Genomic DNA, 25,657 nt, shown 5'->3' with positions numbered 1-25,657 from the left:
TTTCCCCTACTTCAGCAAGAACATTGTTGGAGAAGGCTGGAACTCAGGTTAGGAAAGGGCAGAGAGAGACACTGCCTATCAGAAGGAAGGCAAGGACTAGCAGCAGCTAAGGTCAACAGTGGCTTAGGCAGTGAAGCAACCCAGCCCACATCAGGGGTACTCACAGGGCCCACATTAGTGGAAAAGAGCATGACACAGTGGGGCCACCTGGTGAGTAGGGAGGAAACATGTGTAATGTGATGGCGGGGGTACTTCTCAAGGCGGTTTAGAGGATAGGGGCAGGGGCTTGAGGGACAGACACAGAGGTCCAGCTGTTCTTCTAGTTGGAGCTGAGCCAGCGAAGGGTGTTTTGTGACTGCTAGAACTGCTAAAACCTAGGGAAGAATAAAATCCTTTAGTCTTATGAAGAGGGCTTAACCTGCTTCTCTGCTATCCCATCTGAGTTACTCTCAAGGTTGGGGCAATCAGACTAAAATTCACCTATCTCTAAGACACACAGGTCTTAGGAAGAAGCAACTGATCTTGATTCAGCAAGAGATAACTATATTGATGACTCAAGACCTGGTTCCTGCTTACTTTTCTATTCTCATCTCATGCCCTCCTTCCCCACCCCTCTCCCATTAGTCTTTCAGTTCCTAAAACAGCCTCAAACTTTATTTTTCAATGTTAGGGCCTTTGAACTTATTCCCTCTGCCTAGAACTCTCATTTTACTCCAGGGCTGGTTCCTTCAGGTTTTAGTTTAGATGTCACTACTCAGGAGCCTGCCCAGAGCACTAAAGCAAATCAGGCCTCCATCCCCATTATTCCTTATCACATACTCTGAACGTTTCTTTCAGACCTTCACACCATCTTTATTTATGTGTTTGTTTGCTTACTGGTTTACCATCTGTGTGGCCACCCCTGCAAACCAAGAGTGCTAGGAGGACAAGCCTTAGTTCTTCAGTTTAACCATATGTATCCAACAACCTAGGACTGTACCTGTCACACAGAGGGGATCAATGAATACTTCCTACAGGAATGCTTCCACTGGTACCATGAGGAAATCTTTGTTCATATATAGCTTGCTCCTATTCCCTTAAGACATAGGCAGCTGAAATTCAAGACCTAGATTTTGTATGTTTTAACCAACTAACACTGTGAGATGTGATTTTGAGCAAGCCACAACTTCTCATTCATAAAATAAATAAATGGGCTTTTCTAAATCTAATAATCTATGATTTCTTTTCATTAAAATCTCATTGATTATGAGCCTAAACCTCATTGAATTTTAGTTCTTTGTTATATATACATCATTCAAATCTATGCTAACTCTACTTAAGAATGGTTATAGAGAGAGGAGAAAGAAATCTTCAAAAATCAGCTCACAAAATCACTTAGTATGTAGTGCCCAAACCACGTCATCCGAGCAGCCTATTTTTTTCAGGAAATGAAGGCTTCTCTAATTTACACCAGTTAGAGGTATTAAAAGTTGAGGCAAGCATTTTGGCACTGAGATTGTAATAAATGGGAATGGGCAGGAAGTGGAATTATTAATTTCCTAAGTGCAAGCAAAATATACACTCTTCATTACTAGGTATAACCTATCATTTTTGTTTCTCTGAGTACTTTAAAGATTCCTGGCCTCCCCTGAACTTTAGATGAAAATTGGGGCACCAAACAATCAGATGATGGAGAAAAAGAAAGCACATTCCACTTATGTATGCTTCTCTCCCCAGAGGTTCAGGAAGGAGCCACGTTCTTCAGTGAGGCTGTTTTTTTTAAAGGTGGTAGCAGAACCCCCTGAAGTGAGCACAAAAACTCCTTGTACTTGACAGAACCCCATGGATTCTTTATTGAGGCAAGTCTCCTCCAGTTTACAAGTGAAAAAAAAAAGAGTTGAGAAAGAACTTTCTCAGGGTGAGTGAAGAGAATGTCACACCGAGTAGAACACAGGCAACATGGTGGAAAGCAGTGAGCAAGCTTTGGAGAATGAGTTGGAACAGCCAGGTTCGGGTCTAGGCCCTGCTACTGCTCAGCTGAGTGGCAGAGCAGCATGCTATGGGTGGAAGAAAAAACTCAACAAAGACCCTGGGGTCTGCATCTTAGTCTCAGTTAACCACATACTAGCTATGCAGCTTTGGGCCTTCAGTTCCTGGGTTGTAAATCGGGGTTGGGGTTCTATTAAATGTTTCAGAAGGTCCTTCCAGCTCTAGGAGCTGGTACTTCCATGCAATTTCTGCTGCTGTACATGCTGATGGACTTGGATATCAGTTACTACTGAGGGTGTTGAGCTTAGTACAGACAGCAATTCTGACAAAGTTATATAAATTTTTAGTAGTGACTAAATGGCAGAGTAGAAAAATTACGTTAATTTAAAAAACAAATAAACAAAAATAAGCAACCCAGGCACTGCCCTGACTAGGAATCAAACCCAGGATAGATTCCAAACCCCCTGGTGGCCCCAGGCACAGCTCCCCAACTTCCATCTGGAGCCCTGACTCATGCCCTGGACCTTAGTGACCACCCCCCTTGCCCACTCAAGCTGCTCTCTGGTTCTCAGACATCTCAAACCTCAGGGCCTTTGCAACCACTGTTCCCTCTGCCGTGATGTTCTTCCTCTAACCTCAGCTGGGCTGGCTCCTGTCACTCAGGTCTCTGTACCCATGTCACCTCCTGAGCAAGACCCTCCCTGACCTCCTGATCAGAGCAGCCTCCAAGTGCTCTGTCCTGTCTGGCTGGGATGCCCCGGATCTTGCTCCTCACTCAGGCTTTTGCCCACAGGTATATCCCAGACACCCTCCTGCACACTTGCTCGGACCACCTCTGGGCCACCTCCTAGTGTGAGAGACCCCCTACACCAGCCCCCTGGCTCTGCTGCTCCCTGTGTGTCACAGCTCCTGGGACCCACACAGGCCCTCCATCTCCCGGGGCAGGGGCAGGGGCTTCAGTTTCGGGCATCAGTTTTCTACTCTGCCATTGACGCTCAACCACTGAACCACACCAGCCAGGCAGTAAAATAACATTTTTAAGAAAAAAGATCACTCCTAACCGGTTTGGCTCAGAGATAGAGCATCAGCCCACAGACTAAAGGGTCCCAGGTTGAATTCCGGTCAAGGGCATGTACCTTGGTTATAGGCTCAATTCCTGGTCCTGGTTGGGGAGCATGTGGGAGGCAACCAATCAACGTGTCTCTCTCATATCAATATTTCTCTTGCAACCAATCAATGTGTTTCTCTCACATCAATATTTCTCTCTCTGTCTCTTCTCCTCCCTTCCACTCTCTCTAAAAGTCAATGGAAATACATCCTTGGGTGAGGATTAACAAAAAGAAGAAAAAGAAAGATCACAGGAGCAAAAGAAATGCAAACATAAGTGATGAAAAGAGAAAAATCTAAAGATGAGCTGAATCTCTATTGTAACTCTATTTTTAAAGAACTGTGGGCTTGGAAAAGAGATCCAGAAATAGCTGTAACCTACTTTTTGAAATCACAACCCTGACATTCTTGTATAACCAAAGAGCCCCCTCCCCCCAATGGAACTTTAAACAGGTATGCTGGGGTGGGGGAATTCAACATATCTTTGTATAAGACTAAAAGGATACCTGTTTGAGTCTGGTTGCCCTGACTAAAGAAGGAACATCAATAGGAGGACAATTAACATGGCCTGGAGGGCTTGAATAGCGGTGCTGTCATATATACCACAAAAGATGAGAACTCTTAAATCTTCTGAGATGGAGGCCAGATAAAGCACAATGAAACTTTATTAAATCATAAAAGGTGCAAAATGTTCACAAATCCTAGAAGAATCCCTGAAGTTTGAAAGAGATGTATTTGGGACAGTAAAAGCAAGTATGGTGAAATCATGACTAGCAGAATGCTCAAGCTTAGTTAACTGAATTCTCTATTTAACCAGAGCTTGGAACATTAGTTTCAAGGCCTCTCTTATCAAGAAATCAAGTTCTTGCCCAGCTGGCTTGGCTCAGTGGTTGAGTGTTGGACTATGAACCAGAAGGTCATGGTTTGATTCCTGGTCAGGGCACGTACCAGGATTGTGGGGTTTGATCCCCAGTGTGGGGCATGCAGGAGGCAGCTGATCAATGATTCTCTCTCATCATTGATGTTTCTATCTCTCTCTTCCTCTCTGAAATCAATAAAAATATATTTTAAACAAAAAGAAATCAAGTTCTTGAATTTAAGGAGCAGAGATGATGAATTCTTGTTTTGTACCATTATACAAAACTAGAGGGCCAATGCACAAAATTCATGCAAGGGGCTCAGCCCTTGCAACCCCGTCTGCCTCAGCCCTCGCAGCCTCGGCCGGCCCTCGCAGCCTCTTGCAGCCCAGGCTTTATCTGGAAGGTCATCCGGAAGGATGTCTGGCTGTTGTTAGCATATTAGCTCTTTATTATATAGGATGAGTCCAGAGTTCCTTGACCCAGAGATCAGGACAGAGCTTTCTAGTGTTGGGGTAAAAATAAGAATGAAATAAACTGGAAGAAAAAGTGAATGATCAATTAAGTATTTTCTCATGATTAAGAAGAATAAATATGTCCATTCCAAGAGAAAAATATTTACCTACAGAAAACAAAAGCAGCAGCAGGATATGAATGTGAGCAATTTTATTTGGTATAAAAGCAGAGCCTCAACCTAAATTCCATCTGAATTGAAGACTGCAACACAGCTCCCTGAGAGTCAGTCCCCTTGCTATGTGACAAGTGGAGAGGATTCCTCCTCACTCCATTACCTGTACATTCAGAGAAAGACTGAAAAGTACAACGCAAAAGTTGTCACATCAGAAGATCCAAATGTATATGTCGAAAATAAATTCTAGACCACAGGATCTCAAGTAAGGGCTGAACAGACAGTGTTTTTAATTCTTGCTGGTCCAAAGCTATCTAGTCTAAATTAGTTGCTCTTGGATTATGTAACAAATCGAGGATGGCAGACACGTGAACGTGTGTGCATGAGAATGATAATCCAATATTGATAGAAGATTATCACCTGAACATCAAATATCATTGTACAAGACTGGACTTATAGGAAGGGTAGGAGAATTAGGTTAATTTTATCCTTATACATAGTCTGAAAAGTACCTTTTAACTAAATCATCTTTAGTATCTTTTTGGTCTGTGGTCATTTTTCTCTTCTCAGAAAATCCAAATACTGAGCAGAACTAATTCTATAGAGAATTCTGGTTGGTTAAGTGTTTATAACTTAATGTTTCTCTGTGGAAACTTACATTAACAGACAAATTTCTAATACTATCATTCAGGATATGATTAAGAATTCATTATCTGAGACTCCACATTTATGATGATGTAAAAAGAAGCAAACATCATCAAAACAAGAAAATATTAACTAATGAAGTGATCTCAGATGAAAATGCCATCACTCAAATATTCCTCCCATTTTTTCTTTTTAAATATAGTTTTATTGATTTCAGAGAGGAAGGGAGATGGGGAGAGAGATAGAAACACCAATGACGAGAGAAAAGCATTGAGTGGCTGCCTCCTGCACGCCCCACACTGGGGATTGAGCCAGCAACCCGGGCATGTACCCTGACCAGGAATCGAACCATGACCTCCTGGTTCATACATAGGTCGACACTCAACCATTGATCCATATGGCCAAGCCATTCCTCCCTTTTAACAGGAGTTTTTCACCCAGCATGTCAAAGCCTTTCAGGAGAAATCATAGGCAAAGATAACTGATAAATGATATAATAGAGTTATATCAGGATAAAAAACTGATAAGGATGATGACAGAAAGACGAGAACATACAAAAATGAAGAGAAAATTGAGAAAGTCTTTCATTGACCTACCATTCAATTTTACTGTAAAAATTACCCCTCCCCCTAAAAGAGAACAACACTTGATCCTTTCTTCTAAGAAATAGTACATCGTTGCTATTATAACCTAAATTGTGTTAACTATAAGATAAATGTATTTTTGTAATTTTAGCTTTTTTCATAATCTAACCATTTACTATGACATTTTGGTTCCCATTTTACATAATGATCTACTGTCCAGGGATAATAAGGACTTCTTGAAATAAATAGTGGTGTATCTTAAAATGTAGTTTTGAAAGATTTTATACAAATTTGTGGATATACAGATATTTAACAAGAAGTATAGTCATAATCCTTTTATTTTTAATCCTCACTCAAGGATATGTTTTTATTGATTTTAAAGAGAAAGAGGAGGGGGAGAAAGAAACACTGATGTAAGAAAGAAGCATCAATCAGCTGCCTCCTGTACTCACCCTATTGGGGATCAAACCCAAAACCCAGTTGTGTTCCCTGGCCAGGAATTGAACCCACAACCTTTTGCTGTATGGATGATGTTCCAACCAACTAAGCCATCCGGCAAGGGCCATAGTAATAATCTTTTGAAGTTTAACAGAAGGTAATATTATATGCTCTCATAAAATATCCCTTGATATCATCAGCATGAGAATACTTGATTAGCTTGAACATGGGTCAGATCAAGTTCAGATACAGTTATGATTTAACAAGATTTTTTACAAGGTTATTTCATTATCTTAAAAAAGATTTAATACTGGATTTAGAAAAGACACTATGATAATATCAGGAGAATATTTTGAGTAACTAATAAAAGAGATTAATGAGAACTATATGACAATAAGGGTAATATTATGAAACTCTATTTTTATTATAATTGGTCTTACTAAAATTTAAGATGATAAACTGTTTCAGAATATAGTGGTTCACAGAGGGGTTGAATGGACATCCTCACCTGTATTAGACTATGTACAATTCACACTCCAAAAATGTTGTTCACCACACACATTCCACTACTTTCCATTAAGCAAGATACTACTCTGGCAAGAGGAAAAGGGTAAAGACAGAAAAGAGAATATGAGCCCAGCTGGTGTGACGCAGTGGTTGAGCGTTGGCTCATGTACCAGGAGGTCACAGTTTGATTCCTGGTCAGGGCACATGCCCAGGTTGTGGGCTCCATCCCCAGTAGGGTTCCTTCAGGAAGCAGCCAATTGATGTTTATATCTCTCTGTCCTTCCCCCTTCCTTTTTCTAAAATCAACAGAAAAATAATTAGAATGCTATATTTTAAAAAAACAGAGTATGAGATCTACATTAGGGAGAACTGGAAATAGTAGGCAAGTGTGCCTAAAATAGGACTGAACTAAAAAGTTATAAATAATTGTATATGTCTTCAGATTCTATCATAGAAATATTTAGGAAGTATCCCTCAAGAAGTATGTATAGGTGTACCTACAAAGGTGTCCATCTGCAAAATGGATGGTATATAGAGCAAGAGCAGAGCAGACTTTCTGGACCCCTCTGACAATCCAATATGGAGTCGGCCATGACAGTTATGTCAAGTGCTATGTCAAGGCTGAGGTAGTGGGGTGTGCTGCCACTGTAGCCACCTGGTTTAAGACCTCTACCCACCTCTCTACCTGCAGACACTGCCAGTGATTAGGACTTTGCTCTGGACATTTGATCTGCTCGCTTTTATCAAGTAAGCTTCCCCTCTCTGTGTGTAACCTGCGTGTGACTCTATTGGCTTATTGGGGCAGTCTCCCCTAATAAACCTGGCATTGTGGAAAGACACAATATGTGTAACTCCTTTCGAGGATACTCCCAACAGTGGGTAATAAGGTTGCATGCCTGATAATGGCCCCACAGAGATGAAGGCAGGGTTGGGTTCATGTTTTGTCAGCTCAGTGAAATAAAAGCTGATCAAATGTTTCCTATAATGTCTACACTATTCATGCATTCCCAGGACACCACAGCTAAAAACAACCTTGTCTCAAAATTATACAAATTCATTCAAGCACTGACTGCTTTCTACTCTATTTAACTATTTATAAACAGGTCTTAAGAATTAGTATGCAGAGGATACAGGTTGTAAAGGAAATGGTACTTAGTTTTTTTAAAAAAGCAATGACATACATGTCCTAGATTGTACTGCTTTTCAAAAATTTGATGACAAATATTATTTTTTGGTGGTAACTGATGCTTGATGATGGGCCTTACAAGATGAATGCACAGCCAGAAGTATTTACACTTATGCGAAGGTTATGCTTGATCTACTGCTGCAACCACTCTTTTTAGTAGATCACCATTTGTCTCTTGGCCACCTGTGGTTAGCCCAAAGCCACAGCTCAAAGAGTTCATTTCTAATGGTCTCAGAGTGAGTTGGTCAAGGCTATTGTTTCCTGTTAGACTACAGGTACATCACTTGAAGCAGTTTCTTTTTCTTTTTTTATGAATGGCTAAAAGCATTATTTTATTGACTTCTCTTTAAGGCTGCTGGGACAATGGCTACTCAAGTTCCAGGCTGGTATGCATGTGCTCCATATAACCAGCACATCAGAGTCAGGTTACATCATATCCCACTGACTCTACATCATAGGACTTTGTCAGTGAGCCCTTTTTGTTATTTAATGTTTGCTAAGTCTCTAAGGTAAGGGTGATGAAACCGTTCACAAATATAGAGGCTGCTGTCTTACAGTAATCACTCAATGTGAGCTGATGAAGGTAGGCTGTGACTGCTATTGTCATACTTCTAATTAGATATGAAGGTTGATGCTATGCCGGTGACTCTTATGCCTGGAGTGCTATTTTTCAAATGGCAGGTTATGACTCATCAGTGGTGAAATGAATGTATTTGATGCCATAATAGGCATTTATATGAATTCATATGGGCACAAAAGAACAGAAAACGGAGAAACTCACATTAGTAAAATAAAGCAGTTTTGTGACACTTTTGTTTCGGTTATATATAGGACATTATGTATGCTGATACTGGATTGGGATGTAAAAAACATGTCTACTGTGGGTCTCTGTCCAAAAAAAATTAGAAAAATGCTGCCTAGAACTTATCAGACATCATGTTTGTCTTCATGGTCAGTTTTTCTACTTGGCTATCTTTAAATGGTCAATACTCTACATTCAAACCCCAACAAACGACTGAAATGCTTTATTTATTTATTTTTTGATACATTACCTTTTTGTGTACATTACTTTTTTTTTTTTTTAAAAAAAGGTTTATTTTATTTTAACCTTTCTCACCCAGCATGAGATAATTTTAATACTCTATTCAAAATGGTCTGGACATGTGATCAAGCCCTCTAAGTACAGTATTTACCCTTGAAAACCTTTTATTCACCCAATAACTTTTATAAAATCATTCCCCTGATATCATCTACATACTACTTATTCTTGTATTTCTGAATAGGAACCAGAGATCCTAGTACTGAATACTAAAGCCTTTCACCCAGTGCTTAGTACTTGTGTGAACCCACAGAAATATTTACTTCAAATCCATTTTCTCATTTTTCTTATGTTTGGAAATTATGTAAATAGCATTCCTTCTACCCAGCACATGAAGCAAGTTTTCCAACATTGAATGTACCTTAAAATACATATGTTTTCTAATGTCATGAGATTTGAAAAGATTTACACAGAAGAAACTAAAATTTTCAAAGCAAAGCATGATAATAAATAAGCTATATTCACTTTCTAAGATTGAGATTTTGTAAATTGAGGAATAGAGTCTTATTAGATCAATCCCATCTCTTCCACATTCTATTCAGAGAAATCAAAGACAGATAGATAGATAGATAGATAGAAAGATAGAGAGATAGATAGAAGATATATACCTTCACTATCCTTGAATTTCTTGATTGCCACAATTTCATGAGTTTCCTGCAACAGAAAAGAGGCAGAAAGAAAAGTCATTCTATGTTTTTCAAACTGGGAATCCCAATTGCCCGAGGGTAGGTATATTCTGGGACAAAGTAGCAAGAACTCAGAGAGTAAAAAATAGATCCTCCTCATACCAGTCCTTCACTTCTTGGTTCCAAAGTTCTTTCTTACCACCCTGCAGACATTGTCAGGAATGGAAAAGGAGAGGGGAAGTGAGGGAGGGGGCAAAAACAGAGACAGTGAGAGGATACGGATGAACCAGAAATGTCAATGTCTTGAGGTTAAACAAAAGTGCAAAGATGACTGACAACAGACCACCGACTTTACTACCCTCTGGAACTCAGGGATACATTTTAATTGGGCTTCTAAGACCAGAGACAAGGCTTCTATAATACTTGACAGTTACTGGAAGCAGAATGCCTCCTCCAAATCTCCTCCTTCACCTACTTTTTCCTAATGAACCTATCCAGTTGCTCACCAGCTCTTCCCTATGGGTGGTCATCATTTCAAATCCAAAGTGGGAAAATATTTGTCACCAAATACCAATCACCCCCACCCCTCACCTTTATTTAGTTTCCCTGAACTAACAGAAGTAGTTTGTGAGCAGAACCCTACTTTAAACTGAAATGTTGCAGATCTTTTCTCTCTCTCTCTCTTTCTTTTTTGGTTGGAAGAGAAGAATATAAGGACTGGAAAGGAAGTGGAAATGCTAAAAACTAAGTACCACTAGGCTAAATAACTCATGTCTAATTCTGGTCTATAAAAAGCTTTTGATAAAATAAAATATAGAGTCCTCAAAGCAAACATGTCATATAGAAAGGTCTTTTGAATGACTCAGGCCTGCCTTTTTCTCTGAGTACACTTTCAAACCTGTAGGACCAAATCTTTTAATAAAAAATTGTCCCTGCATCGAAACAAAGGTTTCAAAAACAACACAATACCAGGCAATAACCAACAGGGTACAAATCATTAACATTAAAAATTTGTGTTTTCGCCTAAGTTTCTTACAAAAGTAAGGGGAATCATGAAAGGGGGTGGGGGGGAGTGACCAATTTAATTAATATGCTGAAAGACAAACCCTGAGTTGTAACTATGTGTGTAAATCAACCTTTCTATTTCTCATTTGCCCATTGAAAAAAGAAAATACCAGCTTTCATATTTGTCTTATAGGGGAAAATTATCTGAAAGTGCTATAGGCTACTGAGGAGAAAGATTCTTAAGGGTACTGTGTTTTTGTTTTTAATGGAGGAACAGAATTGTAAAGGAACAGGTACTTTCTGATATTGTAAATTGCACTATTTTATAATAGGAATAACTGCAAAGTCAACATAATGCAGAAAAAGATGGACTAGAATATTAATATAGGTAGTAGCAGATAACTCTTATAAGAAAATGTATTAAGAGAAAATAGGTAGGCCTACCTATTTTCTCTTAATACATTTTCTTATGTTGCTCCTTTTCAAATGGCTCTAGCTAGCAACTTACCTTTGACACAAGGGAAAGAACAAACCCTATTAGGAAACTGCTCACAGCACAAACTAAGGGGTAGCATGATATGTGTCCAGGAAGAGAGTGAGACTGCTCGTACCTCAAGAGATTCCAGGTAGTGTTTCATCATATATTGCACTCTAAACTCAGAGTCCCATATGCATTTTTAAAATGTCATCCTAAGTGTTAAAACCTTACCTGATTTTATAAAAGGTCTTGCTTGGTTCAAAATTGTCCACTGATATGACTACAAATTCAATTTCAAAACTAGCATATTTATACCATCTCGAATAAAGAAATTCATTAGTTTTTTCTCCGGGCATCTCATAAATAGAATTTACTGTATAAAACAGTTGTGCAAAAGGGGCCAGTTTGGCTCAGTGGATGGGGCATTGGCCTGTGGACTGAAGGGTCCTGGGTTTGATTCTGGTCAAGGACACATGCCTGGGTTGCAGGCTCAATCCCCAATGAGGGTGTGCAGGAGGCAGCTGATCAATGATTCTCTCTCATCATTGATGTTCCTGTCTCTCTCTTCCTTCCTCTCTGAAATCAATAAAAAATATTTTTAAAAAATTTTAAAAAGGGGGGTCAAATAAAATATTTATTATTTTATTTATACTTTCATCAGTACCATGGAAATCCTCTCTCTCCACACACACACACACACACACACACACACACACACACACACACACACAGTATGGTTTCTATATTTACTTAAAGATTGAAGCCAAATAGACAGTTTTCTACATAAAATCAATTCAATGTTTGATGGAAAACACATGTAATTAACAGCAAAAGATGTTGGAAAGAATTTAACATTTCACTCTGATTCAAACTGCTTATGAAAAACTAGAGGCCTGGTGCATGAAATTTGTGCATGGGTAGGGTCCCTAGGCCTGGCCGGCAATCAGGGCTGATCTGTGGGGCAACAGGCAGAGTGATCAAGGGGCCCCCACTGGTACCCGCCTTGGCCAGCCTGGCAGTGCCCGCTCACCGGCACCGCCCCTGCCACCACTGCCCGCTTGCCAGCCGGCCCTACCCCCCCCACTGCTGCCACTGCCGGCCACCTCCCTCTGCAGGGCAACTGGTAGGGCAATCAGGGGGTCCCCGCTGACACCCACCTTGGCCCGCCTGGAGCCTGTGGGCTGGGAGCCTGTGGACCGGCTGCCCCCCGGGTGGTCAGTGCACATCATAGCGACCTATGGTTCCACCATTCAGTCGATTTGCATATTAGGCTTTTATTATATAGGATATACAAACTCATTACAGAAAATATAAAAGAATATGAAGGGTATGTGAAGGGTATAAGAAGTATCTATAATAATAAAAGCATAATATGCTAATTAGACCAGATGTCCTTCTGGACCACCTTCCAGATGAAGCCAGGGCTGCGAGAGAAGCCCAGGTCCCGGGTGCCTGAGAGAAGCTGGTGCCGGCAGCCGGGGGAAGGAAGGCCTACTCTTGCATGAATTTCATGCATCAGGCCTTTTTTAATTTCTTCTTTATACTCCTTTTATACTAGTAAGAGATAAATAATAATAATAAGTTTATACTATTCTCAAATTGGAATAGTAATATTGTATATTGTGTTACATATGTTCAGTTGCTTTTATTTCACATAATATTGTATAAGATAATTTATCAGTCATTAAATAATTTTTAAAACCATGGTCTATAATGGATGGTTCTTTAACCAGTCTACCAATGAACATACTTCAACATCTGCATCTTTATTTCCATAAAGTAAATTCTGTAAGTGATATAACTGGGTCAAAGGGTATAAAACAATATCTGGAGGGGCTATAATATTTCTCAAGATCTCTGCCTGTAAAAATCATGCCTCAATCACTAAACAACCATATTGACACAGAGAGTTATAACCAAAACTCACTCCTGTCACTGACTGTCTAAAGCTCCTGAATGTTTGACTTATTCCCGGAATCAGTTGTCCTTTCTTAAGATGTTGACAAACTAATCAGTATTAACAACTAGTGGCCCGGTGCACGAAATTCATGCACATTAAAAGGGGATTAATTAGAGGAAATATTTTAATATTGCTATTTGCCCTTTCACTATAATAGACGTGTCAGAGATGAAAGAAAATTAGTAAAATATATATGAAAATTTTCCTCCTGTCAGAGTCTGGGATACACCACAGGACCCAGAGTCAAGTCCCCACCATTCCATGTGCGCCTCAAAATCGTGAGAGACCCAGACCTGGCTGACCCCACCCCCATTGGGCTAGATCCAGACCCGGCCAGTCCCACCCTTGTCAAGCCCCGCCAGGTGGGGTCGCAGCCTCAGGTCCCCTGGCCTGGCGCCGGGCGAAGGGTGCAGCCTGCGGTTCCCTGTCAAGCCCCGCCGGGCAGGGGGGCGCGGCCTGAGGTCCCCCGGCCCGGTGCCGGGGTGGGGGGTGTGGCCTGAGGTCCTCCGTCAAGCCCCGCTGGGTGGAAGACATGGCCTGAGATCCCCCATCAAGCCCTGCTGGACCGGGGGCGCAGTCTGAGATCCCCCATCAAGCCCACTAGGTGGGGGGGCACAGCCTCAGGTCCCCTGGCCCGGCACCGGGAGGGGGGGCGTAGCCTCAGGTCCTGGGTCAAGCCCCGGCAGGAGGGGGGCACAGCCTCAGGTCCCCCATCAAGACCCGCTGTGCAGGGGGGCACGGCCTGAGGTCCCCCAATCCAGCACTGGAGTGGGGGTGCACCTTGAGGTCCCATCAAGCCCTGCCAGGCAAGGGGCGCGACCTCAGGTCCCCTGGCCCGGTTCCGGGGCAGGGGATGCATCCTGAGGTCCCCTGTCAAGCCCTGCCAGGCAGGGGGCGCGACCTCAGGTCCCCTGGCCCAGTGCCAGGGCAGGGGATGAGTCCTGAGGTCCCCCATCAAGCCCTGCTGGGTGGGGGGGCGCAGCCTGAGGTCCCCCGGCCTGGCACCAGGGCGGGGGGAACAGCGTGAGGTCCTTTGTCAAGCTCCACAAAGGAGGTTGGGGGAGGGGGGGGCGCAGCCTCAGATCCCTGCTGATTGCTCATTAAGGTTCGTTATGGGAACTCAGCCTCCATGGTGGGCACAGCCATCTTGTGTTATGGGAACCCCCCCCCCTCCGCTGTTGGCACCGCCATCTTTGTGGTGGAGTGACAGTCAATTTGCATGTTCCCTCTTTATTATACAGGATGGTAAAATTTATTGTTATTTAAAATACAATGACATAACTTGATTTGATTATTGCTTCTTAACAGTGAATTCTCTAAACCAATCATACACTATTTAAGGAAGTAGGAGGAATCATTGTTTTAAATGTTTTGCTCTATAATTTGAAATATCCAACATGCATTTTAAAACAGAACAGAAAAAATATTGATTTTATTTTACTCTACTATTCATGGATTAAACCAATGCAAAGGTTATATTCAACAATTCATTATCTAATTACTCTGAGGAGGCCTTTCATTGAGAGGAATTTTTTATTGTTCATCCAAATAGCAGGAATACAATATGATAACTGAAGTATTTTAAAATATTTCAATCTATGGTTTGGATGAAAATATCCCAACTGTCTAAGTGCTTTTACATGCCCATAATTTTCCCCAAGATCCTACATCAAAGAAGTAACAGAGCCATATATATATATATGTTTTATTGTTGAAAAGGATATATTCTGAAATACACACACACATGAACATGAGAGAGCATGGAGCCAAAAATGAAAGATGTAGGAAGTCAGATCTTACAAAGACAAAATTCTATAGAAAACAACTGCCTCCAAGCTAAGTCAGTAATAAAATGCCTGTGTAACATAATCTATTTTCTCATTTATTTCCATTAGAACATCAAATCCCTTCTATCCCCTCTGGGCTAAATCGGCTCTCCAAAAATCTTTATTGTGATGTACAATGAAAGAAAGAGTGTAAGATATTTAAACAGAATGCCTAACCATTTCCTCATCTTACCCCTCTGAACCTGGTGCTGTCTCCCTATCCCCATATCTCATGAATACTAGCCAGAAATTTAGGATCACTCTTTAAAATATATATATATACACACATATACACACACACATATATATATATTTATGTGTGTGTGTATATGTACAAATATATATATATATTGATTTCAGAGAGAGGAAGGGAGAGGTAGAGAGAGATAGAGACATCAATGATGAGAGAGAATCATTGATCAATCAGCTGCCTCCTGCATGCCCCACACTGGGGATCGAGCCCACAACCCGGGCACGGGCCCCTGACTAGAATTGAACCCAGGACCATTCAGTCCACAGGCTGACACTCTATCCACTAAGCCAAATCAGCTAGGGCAAGGGTCACTCTTGACATCTCCTTACACCCCAAACCCATTAAGTCTATCACCAAGAGCTGTTGATTTTGCCTCCTAAATCTCTTTCAATTTGGCCCACTGTTCTCTACCCAAACACTACCAATTGTAGTTAGAGCCCTTTGCATTCCCACCTGGAGTACTGTCTGGCCTCTTAGCCCTTCCAATTAACTGATTTCAGTTCCCCACCTTTCCCCTTAAAACTCTCCCAAAACTCCCCTGCCCTAAGGATTACATCAAAGCCCCTTCATGTAGCCAGTGAGGTCTGTCCAGGGAACACTGCAATGCTCTGCTGCCTCCTCTCCCCAGGTCTCCCTTGCTTGCTGAGCCCCCACCACCCAAACCCTTCTTGCCAAAGGGCCTGTTCCCTTTTCTTCTAAAAGCTTTGCCCTTCCATGCTCCACTCAGCCCTACATTACCCCTCAGGTCTTGGCTCAATCCTCACTTCCTGAAGAGAGCCTACCCACAGTCCCGAGTTTAAGTCTGAATCCCCATATGCTCTCTTAGCAAACTCCTCTTCTTTATAACTTTTATTAAAACGACACCTTTACATATTTATATGGCCACTTGATAAAGGTCTGATTCTACCACTGGACTGCAAGCAAGTGGGTAAGAAATAAATGTATGACTGGTCCAAAGTGTGCTGAGTGAGAGAAATCCAGTGCAAATGTCTCACTGTACTGCATCACCAAACAAACCCACACACCCAGAAAGCCTTTGAAAGTACTTCTAATATGGCCCAGTATAACTATAACTGTTAGTGTATCAATATCAACGTGAAGAGACATTGGCTAAAAATGTCAAAGGATGTAACTGTGATGAACTGAGAAAACTAGTTTATAGAGAACTGTACAACTTAAAATAGGTACATCTTACTGTATATAAGAAGTTACATTCTTGTATGTAAACTATACCTCAATAAAGATAATTTAAAATGAATCATTGAAAAATTATTAACCTCTTAGTTACAGACTAATATAAATTTACCAACCTATCCTAATATTATAGATTAGGTAATTAATAAAATGTTTAAAAATAAAATGTAGTTATCACAATGAAAAATGAGGCATCCAAAGAACAATTTTCACTAACCCTCCCTGGCAGAGCCAATAGTAACTTTTTTTTCAACAGAGATGGGTAAACTTAAAAACAATTTAGCTCCATATTTATAGATCATATAAATATAGTTGACTTTCATGTAACCCACACTTTTGGACATTATGTACAGATGCTCTCAAACCACCCACTCAGACTGTGGTATGTCAGCAAATGAATGGATATTTTGAAGAGTACATGGTAATGATGCCTGGCAGACATCATTTCAGTTTAATAATATTTACCATCATGTCTGTACTGTAGTTATTGTGCAATTGTGTCACAACTTTATTTCACTTTGCCCTTATTTTATAACAATGAGTAGACAATGATAAAATGAAAATTCCCCTTCTAGTGATCAAGTAATTGAGACAAAATAGCATTAACTAGGCATGCCAAATGCAGGTAATCAAGAACCTCAATCAGACAATCATTGGACTTAAAATGTATTCAATAGTGAACAAAGAATACAAAATTTAAATTTAAACACTGGAAATACATCCTCAAACATTAACTCAAAAATGTGCCAATAAAATGTAATAATTTTAGCTTTTAAGTTTTCTATAACTAATTTAACATTGTTTTTTTTAACAAAGAATGTATTTAAACAGGCATGGATGATCTACACTAATAAAAGAGAAATATGTAAATTGACTGTCACTTCACAATACCCACCAGCCAATCAGGAGTGAGTATGCAAATTAGCGGGACAAAGATGGCAGGGGCTATGGAACCAGCCAGAGCGGGCGGGAGGCTTGGGTCACCCTTGGCGAGGGAGGAGGCCAAGCCTCCCACCCGCCTGGGCCGGCTGCTAAAGGAGGGGCCTGTGGGTGGCGGCCATGGAGCCGGCCTGAGTGCGGAAGGCTTGGGTAGCCCGGGCTGGCTGCCGAGGGAGGGGCCTGCAAACGCCCCTCAGCCCCTCACCCAGGCTGGCCATGCCCCCATGGGGTGAGGGTCCCCACTGGGGGGCATGGCCAGCCTGAAAACAGCCCTCAGCCCCTTACCCAGGCTGGCCACGCCCCCCAGCAGGGACCCCCACCCCAATGGGGGCGTGGCCATCCTGCAAACCACCACAGGCCCCTCGACCAGGCTGCCCCGCCCCCCAAGGGAACCCCCACCCTGATCTAGGACACCCTTCAGGGCAAATCAGCCAGCCCCCACCCATGCACCACACCTCTGTCTATGCTAATGAAAGGGTAATATGATAATTAGACTGGGAGACCTTCCAGGAGACCTTCTGGACATTCTTATGGACAAAGCCATGGTGGCAGTGCCAAGGTAGAGGCAGTTAGGGGCCAAGAGGGGAGGGCAGTTGTGGGTGATCAGGCCAGGATGGGACGGCAGTTGTGGGTGATAAGGCCATTGGGGGTGAGCATGCCAGCAGAGGGGCAGTTTGGGGTGAGCAGGCCAGCAGGGAGGGCAGGTGGGGGCGAGCAGGCTGGCAGGGGGGGCAGTTGCGGGCGAGCAGGCTGGCAGGCAGAGTGGTTAGGGGCAATCAGGCAGGCAGGCAGATGAGCAGTTAGGAGCCAGCAGTCCCGGATTGCGAGAGTGTGATCCCAGATTGGAGAGGGTGCAGGTCGGGCTAAAGGACATCCCCCCCCCGTACATGAATTTTGTGCACCAGGCCACTAGTAAATCAATATAACTTGAAAAAGATATGTGCTTCAGATAAAGGACATAGTGGGTAAGTGCTCGTAGAAATTTAAGAACCAATGTTATAAAACCATATAATTTTATTAACCAATGTCACTCCAATTAATTTAATTTAAAAAGAAGAGCCAATGGTAGAAAAATACAAATTAATGGATGATTTTAAGAGAAATTGTACAATATTCTCTAATAAAACATGGCAAAATTTTTCTATTCAACACTTTATAAATAATGGAACAAATTATTAGATTATACTACCAAGTACAAAGAATATCTATGTAAATGAAACTTGATTCCACATTTTAAATGAATAAAAAAATTAAACATTTTCACTGAAAAAAAAGGTAAAAGGCAGCATGAATCTTTCTGTACAGAAGAACTTGGCTACATTATAAGGCCTCAAAATAAGCCCCTAAAGTAGGATTTAAGTCTAATGGCATGAATAATATTTATATAAAGACTGTGAATCATGTCCTCCTAGTTATTCTACTACCTGTATTTGAATAAAAAATTATCTAAAGCAATAGAAAGTATCACAAGTGTACAAAGAAATGTGATATATAATAAAAATAATCTGGTTAAATTTTCTCTTGAGCCCTAAACAACTGAACAAAAAAGCAGGAATTTCTAACAAAACCATTATTTCCTAGTTTCAGAAACAAATTAAAAATCTGGTTATTAAAAAACTATACTCCGGAACATGGAGGCGACTGGTGGAACTGAAAAGCCGGTTTCCAGGGAACTGGTATTAGTGGCACATGCTCTTTCTCTCCCACCTGAGTCTTATGGCAACGATCCTGATATTGAAATGGCATGGGCCATGAGAGCAATGCAGCATGCTGAAGTCTACTACAAGCCCCCAGGATACAATTTTTTGCCATTGAAATTGCTCGGAACCACGAAGGCCATAACAAAGTAGTTTACACCAGTGTTCAAGACAAAGAAGAAGAGAAAGGAGCCAACGGAGGGGAAAAAGAGAAAACCAGCAAAGGAGGAGAAAAAGAAAATGAAGCCAACAAAGGAATCAACAAACATGGTGAAACATCTATGTAAGGTGGAAAGGGAAAAACACTCTAGAAACTGTGACTCAAGTGAGTCTACAAGTACCATGATGTTACTTATACAGATCCTGTGGTTAAATGTATGTTCTTGTTCAATTGAAGGAAATGTAGAAGGACATTTTTTAAGCCTAATTATCAGGAGCTGCTCTGGTTGTTGTGTTGTATGAACTGGGTTAAAAACTATTTGTGGGGTCATAGTTGATTGTTTCCTGGTATATTTTTTCTTGGTTCTTCACTGGTCAAGTAAGAAATTTTGTAAATAAATTTATTTTGGTTCTTAAAAAACAAACAAACAAACAAACAAACAAAAACTATACTCCGGAAACTGACTATTGAGGAACCAAGATGTCGGCATAGTTAAAACCTATACTTGCTGCCTCTCACAACCACATCAAAATGACAACTAAAATACAGAACAACTATCATTCAGAACCACAGGAAAGCTGGCTGAGTGGAAGTACTACAACCAGAGAGGTAAAGAAGAAAGCACACTGAGACTGGTAGGGGGAGTGGAGGTGCGGAACAGGCTGGCACCCAGGTGCACTGCTTTTTTAAATCGGGAGGGAGATACAAGCTCCCACTTGCACTGAACTTCAGTTCCAGGTGAGACTCTGGGGACCCAGACACATACGGGGAGAAACTGGACTGTCTGGCATTGGGGCAGGAATGTGAGGGCGGCTTTCTTTCAGACAGAGGTGCTCGCAGTGGTCATTGTTCCTGCACTGGGACCTGTCTGGTGCAGGGCTGACTGGCAGCCACTGCTGTTTGCTCCACCCTGGTGATTCCCTGAGACCCCACTCCACCCAATTTACAACCCCACCCAAGCTGTGCACAGCGGCTTTTACATATGAATGGCCTGTCCTTTCTCAGCCTTAAACCTGTCAAATAGGCAGCAGCTGGGTCAGGGAACCCCAAAGCTATCAAAAGAAGGCTTAAGGCCAACAGCAGCAGCCTGCCTTGCTTCACAGCTGGGCCTCATCTGGGCACTTCCAAATCTGATACAAAGAGGAGGAATCTGCAGATCTCTCTGTAGCACCTGCTGGGTGGCCCAGGCAGTGGTTGATTTTGCACCTCCTTGGAGATCTAAGAGCCAGTGTACCCAGTGGTCAGTGTGAGACCATACCAGATTACAATTCTTCACATCCATAAGTGACACACTCAAGGGGCAAACTCAGTGAGCACCAAAGCCCCAGTGAAGCAAGTCCTGCCCCATAAGGGTGTCTCCAGCACAGCCGCTCTTCCATTGTAGACACAGCTGGTCCTCACAACCAATTTGCCTGGAGGTCAATTCCTCCCAGTGATACCAACAGCAATCAAGGCTTAACTACAACAAGACTGTGCACACAACCCAAAAAGGGGTGCACCAAGAGTGTCCACCTCAGGTAATTGGGGAGGCTGAGCCACTGGGCCCTATAGGACACCTACCACACAAGGCCACTCTATCAACCCAAGGAAACTCAGCAGCTACCCAGTACATAGAAACAAACACAGGGAAGCAGCCAAAATGCAGAGACAAAGAAACATGTCACAAATGAAAGAAATGGAAGAAAGCAAAATACTGGATATAGAGTTCAAAATGACAGTTATAAGGTTACTCAAGAATCTTCTAGAAACCTCTGAGGAACTTAGTGAGACCTTCAGGATCTTAGTGAGAATGCCAAAAAAAATGGAAAAGGACCAGTCAGAAATTAAGCATACGCTGACTGAAATAAAGAATATTCTACAGAGATTCAACAGTAGGCTAAAGGATCCCAAGAATCAAGTCAAAGATTTGAAAAACAAGGAAACAAAAAACGCCCAACCAGAAAAATACAAAGAAAAAAACTGAAGATAGTGTAAGGAGCCTCTGGGACAACTTCAAGCGTACCAACATTCGAATTATGGGGGTGCCAGAAAAAGAGAGAGAGCAAGATATTGAAAACCTATTTGAAGAAATAATGACAGAAAACTTTCCCTACCTGGTGAAAGAAATAGACTTACAAGTCCAGGAAGTGCAGAGAACCCCAAACAAAAGAGGACCACACCAAGACACATCATAATTAAAGAGGACCACACCAAGACACATCATAATTAAAATGCCAAGGGCAAAAGACAAAGAGAGAATCTTAAAAGCAGCAAGAGAAAAACAGTTAGTTACCTACAAGGGAGTACCCATACGACTGTCAGCTGATTTCTCAACAGAAACTATGCAGGCCAGAAGGGAGCGGCAAGAAATATTCAAAGTGATGAATAGCAAGAACCTACAACCAACATTACTCTACCCAGCAAAGCTATCATTTAGAATTGAAGGTCAGATAAAGAGCTTCACAGATAAGAAAAAGCTAAAGGAATTCATCACCACCAAACCAGTATTATATGAAATGCTGAAGGGTATTCTTTAAGAAGAGGAAAAAGAAAAAAAAGGTAAAGATAAAAAATTATGAACAACAAAGTGACAATAAATACTTATCTATCAACAAGTGAATCTAAAACCAAATGAATAAAAAATCTGATGAACAGAATAAACTGGTGAATGTAATAGAATCAGGGGCATGGAAAGGGAGCAGACTGACAATTCTCATCTGTAATAATCTGAACAATAAATATTAAAAATACACACCTCCATCTCAGAAGAAAAGACTATACTCCAAACAGTTTAAAATATATGTTTATTTTTAATATTCCTGTTGCCTGATCTATGTGATTTTATAAGAAAGAAAACAAAATGCTTCTAATTAGAAGCTTTCTGCAATTACTTTAAATTTTGCAATACCTTTTAGAAACCTAGAAGCATTTCTTTCAGACACAATCTTGATTTCAAACAAATAACAATAAAGCAAAGTGAAGCTCAAACACATCCACAAGAAGGGCAAGAACTTCAGATCTAGAGCCAAGCTGCCTGGATTTGAATTCTGGCTCCACCACCTACCTGTTGAGTGATCTTAGGCAAGTTATTTACCTTCTCAGTGCCTCAATCAACTTTTCTGAAAATTGAGACTAATAGTATCACTCATTCCTGAGGTTGCTATTAGGATTGAATGAAAAGTTACAAGTCAAATGCTTAGAACAGAGCATGAGCTAAATGTTATTATCCTTATTACTACCATCAGGAAAAAGCTCAATAGGTTCTACTTATGGGAATTCCTAAATCACCAAAGCAAGTTTCCAGAGGATCTCACAGAGCATGGATTTGTCCCTTAGGGGCTTCTCCTGCCCCTGGGGAGAACTAACAGTCCTAACTAGTAAAAAGCCCATACTCACAGAGGCAGTCGAGTTGAGCTTCCTGAACAATAGGGTAATATCAAAGAGAACTGATGGTACCCTAAGACTGGAGGATCCTTCACCACTGGGAGAATCAGGGGACTGCAATTTCTCCATGACGCAGAGGGGTGTCCAGAATTTTGGACAGTGGTGGTCCTTTAAAGAGATTCTTCCAGTCTGATCATTAAGCTCCACAGCCTAGAGAGCTGGGCCAGGGAAATAATAACCACTGGAGGGCAGCTCCTGGCAAAGGTTTAATGGTAACCTGAATAACAAGCAACAGTAACCATAGTAACAACAAAGAATTTGATGACTAGACCCTTACCCCATTTGCCTGGTACCTCATAAACCCAATGAGGCTTATACAAGTCAATGGGAGGCAAAGGAGCCCCAATAATACCACAAGCCAGGTGTTGTGGAGCTAGATTTAGTTTTATTTCTAAAATAAAGAACTGAGTTTTCTACTTGAGTGTCATGGGGCGAATTAAAATCTATTTTCTAGGTCTTTGACATCTAAAAAACTGTGAGGTCTTTGAAAATAAGGACTATGTCTCAGTCATATCTATAGTTCCCAGGGTCAACTATAGTGCCTGATACATGGTATATTTGAAGGAGGAACTGGTCCTTATATAATAAAGAGCTAATATGCTAATTAGGCCAGACGGCTGAATGACCTTTCAGAACGACCAGTGGGCAGGGGGCGGGGCCACAAGGCAGCCAGGGCCACAAAGGCCTACTCTTGCATGAATTTCGTGCATCGAGCCTCTAGCGTTATATTAGAGGCCCACTGCACAAAGATTCGTGCAATAGGCCTTTCTTCCTCTGGATCCCGGCACCGGTTTCCCTCCGGCACCCAGGACCCAGGCCTTCGCTCTGGCCACCGCTTTCCATCTTCACTCCAGCTGGAGTCTTCGTTCCGGCTGGAGCCTTCAGTCTTCACTCCAGCCAGAGCGCTGCTCCTGTAGCTTCCTCAGTCCCCTGCCTCCCCCTCATAGTAGGCGTCCCGCCCCACACAGCTGCTCTGCACCTGCATGTGTGCTGCCCAGAGGCCCAGAGCGGCTGGGGGGCAGGGCCGCTTCCATCTTTGTCGGGTTAATTTGCATACTCACTACTGATTGATGAGTGTTGCAAAGTGATGGTCAATTTGCATGTTTCTCTTTCATTAGTGTAGATAAACTAGAGGCCCTGTGCATGGATTCGTGCACCGGTGGGGTCACTCAGCCTGGCCTGTGGGAATCGGGCTGAAACTGGCTCTCCGACATCCCCCAAGGGGTCCCAGATTGTGAGAGGGCGGTTCTTGGGTGACACACCTCAGAATCTGGCTCCCTCCTCTCTGGTTCCAGGTGCATCACCCGAGAACCACAGCTGCCAAGTCACTGCAGCTCGGCAGCTCCTGCATTGAGTGTCTGCTCTCTGGTGGTCATTGTGCATGAGAGCTACTGGGGTTGGATGGTTAAACGATCAGATGGTCACTTAGGCTTTTATATATGTAGATGGTTGTTTACAGAATTTTCACACACACATGGAGACTTCCAGTTTTGGTAAAGATAAGAGTAGCACCATTCCTGCCAGATCCTTCCTCATAAAACAAAAAAATCTCTATATATAACGCACAAATAAGAATAGGAAGACAGAGTGGCTAGGAAGAAAATGACTGCCTAGGGACACTGGGACTTGAGGAAAGCTATGGCAGTGAATTCCCTAGGTTTCCTCATGTATTCCTGATAGGGTACTACAGAAGCCTCCAACCTAGAACTGACAAAAGACAAGTATAAAACAAGTGCCAAGAAAAGCCTGTACTCACAGTCAAAAGACCAGGAAAAGGATGGGCTAACAACAGAAAATCTTTTAGGTGACACTCACCCTACTCCAGTGGAAATACTGCACCACCATCCCGCTGAGGTTTCAGTGTGGTTAAATGGATAAACACACACACACACTCTCTCTCTCTCTGAGAAAGTAGGTAGCAGCTCCAACTCCCTGACCAGGTGCTGGCCCTGTTAGTGGGGCTGAGCAGGCAACTAATCTTCCATTCCCTGCCTGACAGAAGCAGGCAGTGCACCCATTCCCAGCCTGTGATGTTGGCAGGTCTAGTCAGGGAACAGTACTCTGGCCCCTCGGCCAGGTTAGTGTCTGCAGGATGGAGCAGAGGCAACAAAGAATTTGAATCAGTGGCTCACTTTTGCTGGGAAGGTGCAAGCAAGGCCAAGAGAAGAGCTGAATGTCCACACTGCCCGTCTACAAGGAGGCGGTGGGAGGAAGAGCAAAACTGCGGAGGTGCTGTGAAGGGTGCAAGCAGGAGGCTAAACATACACATGTACCTGGCCCTCAACAAGGAGGCTGCCTATTAAACAAAAAAGTCTCATAATATCTGAAATGACCAAGATAAAATAAAAAATCACTCCTCATATCAAGGACCATGAAAGCCACAAATTAAATGAGAAAAGACAAGGGACATTAACACCAAGACTAGTAAGATGTTGGAATTATCTGACAAGGGTTTTAAAACAACTCTAATAAACCTACTTCAACAAGCAACCCAGAAACACCCATACACACAGACAAAATAGCCCCAACAAAAGCCTGCTCTCTTGAGCTGAAAGTCCAGGAAAGGAGTAGTGTAACTAGATGAAAAACTTTTAGACAATAACCACTTTACTCCAGCCAAATGAAACAATGCAAATCGTGGCTCCCCTCATACCAGTAAAGGCAGAGGGGGAGTATGTCCAAACTCCTGCCAGGGTAGTTTCAATGAGGCCACTGGAGAGCAGTAACAAAGCACTCATGCCCCTCCTAGCCAAGGTGGTCAGCAGCGGCCAAGTGGGGAACCAAATCCACACCAGTAACAAGGAACTGCTCCTCAGTGGATGTCAAGGTAGGTGGAGTAAAGAAACTGAATTATCATCTCCATCTGGCACAGCCCTCCCTTACCAGAGCAGTATCAAAGAAGACAGGTAAAACAAAAGATTAAATAAGATCCAAAGTCAAATGACAGAATATCCAAATGTCCAGGTTTCAATAGAAAATCACATCATATGAAGAACCAGGAAAAAGTCAACATGAATGAGGAAAGACTATCAAGAGAGGCTAATACAGAGATGTCAGAATTATCTGACAAGGATTTC

At 42.1% G+C, this 25,657-nt stretch overlaps 1 protein-coding gene across 2 annotated transcripts in view; it reads right to left on the bottom strand.

The window, feature by feature from the left end:
- CDKL5 (cyclin dependent kinase like 5) overlaps positions 1–25,657 on the bottom strand; it is a gene marked incomplete at its 3' end in the record, with an annotated part of 167,827 nt that overhangs the window by 52,603 nt on the left and 89,567 nt on the right. For both annotated transcript variants that reach the window (XM_080653864.1, XM_080653863.1), the window contains exon 4: positions 9,628–9,673. In XM_080653864.1, the coding sequence (XP_080509990.1) occupies positions 9,628–9,673 (46 nt within the window). The remainder of the gene's footprint in view (positions 1–9,627; positions 9,674–25,657) is intronic.

This window comes from Plecotus auritus (genome assembly GCF_963455305.1).
Source record: "Plecotus auritus genome assembly, chromosome: X".
Taxonomy (NCBI): Eukaryota; Metazoa; Chordata; class Mammalia; order Chiroptera; family Vespertilionidae; genus Plecotus; species Plecotus auritus.
Note: the sequence above shows the minus strand (reverse complement) of the source record. Positions and strands in the feature narration are given on the sequence as shown.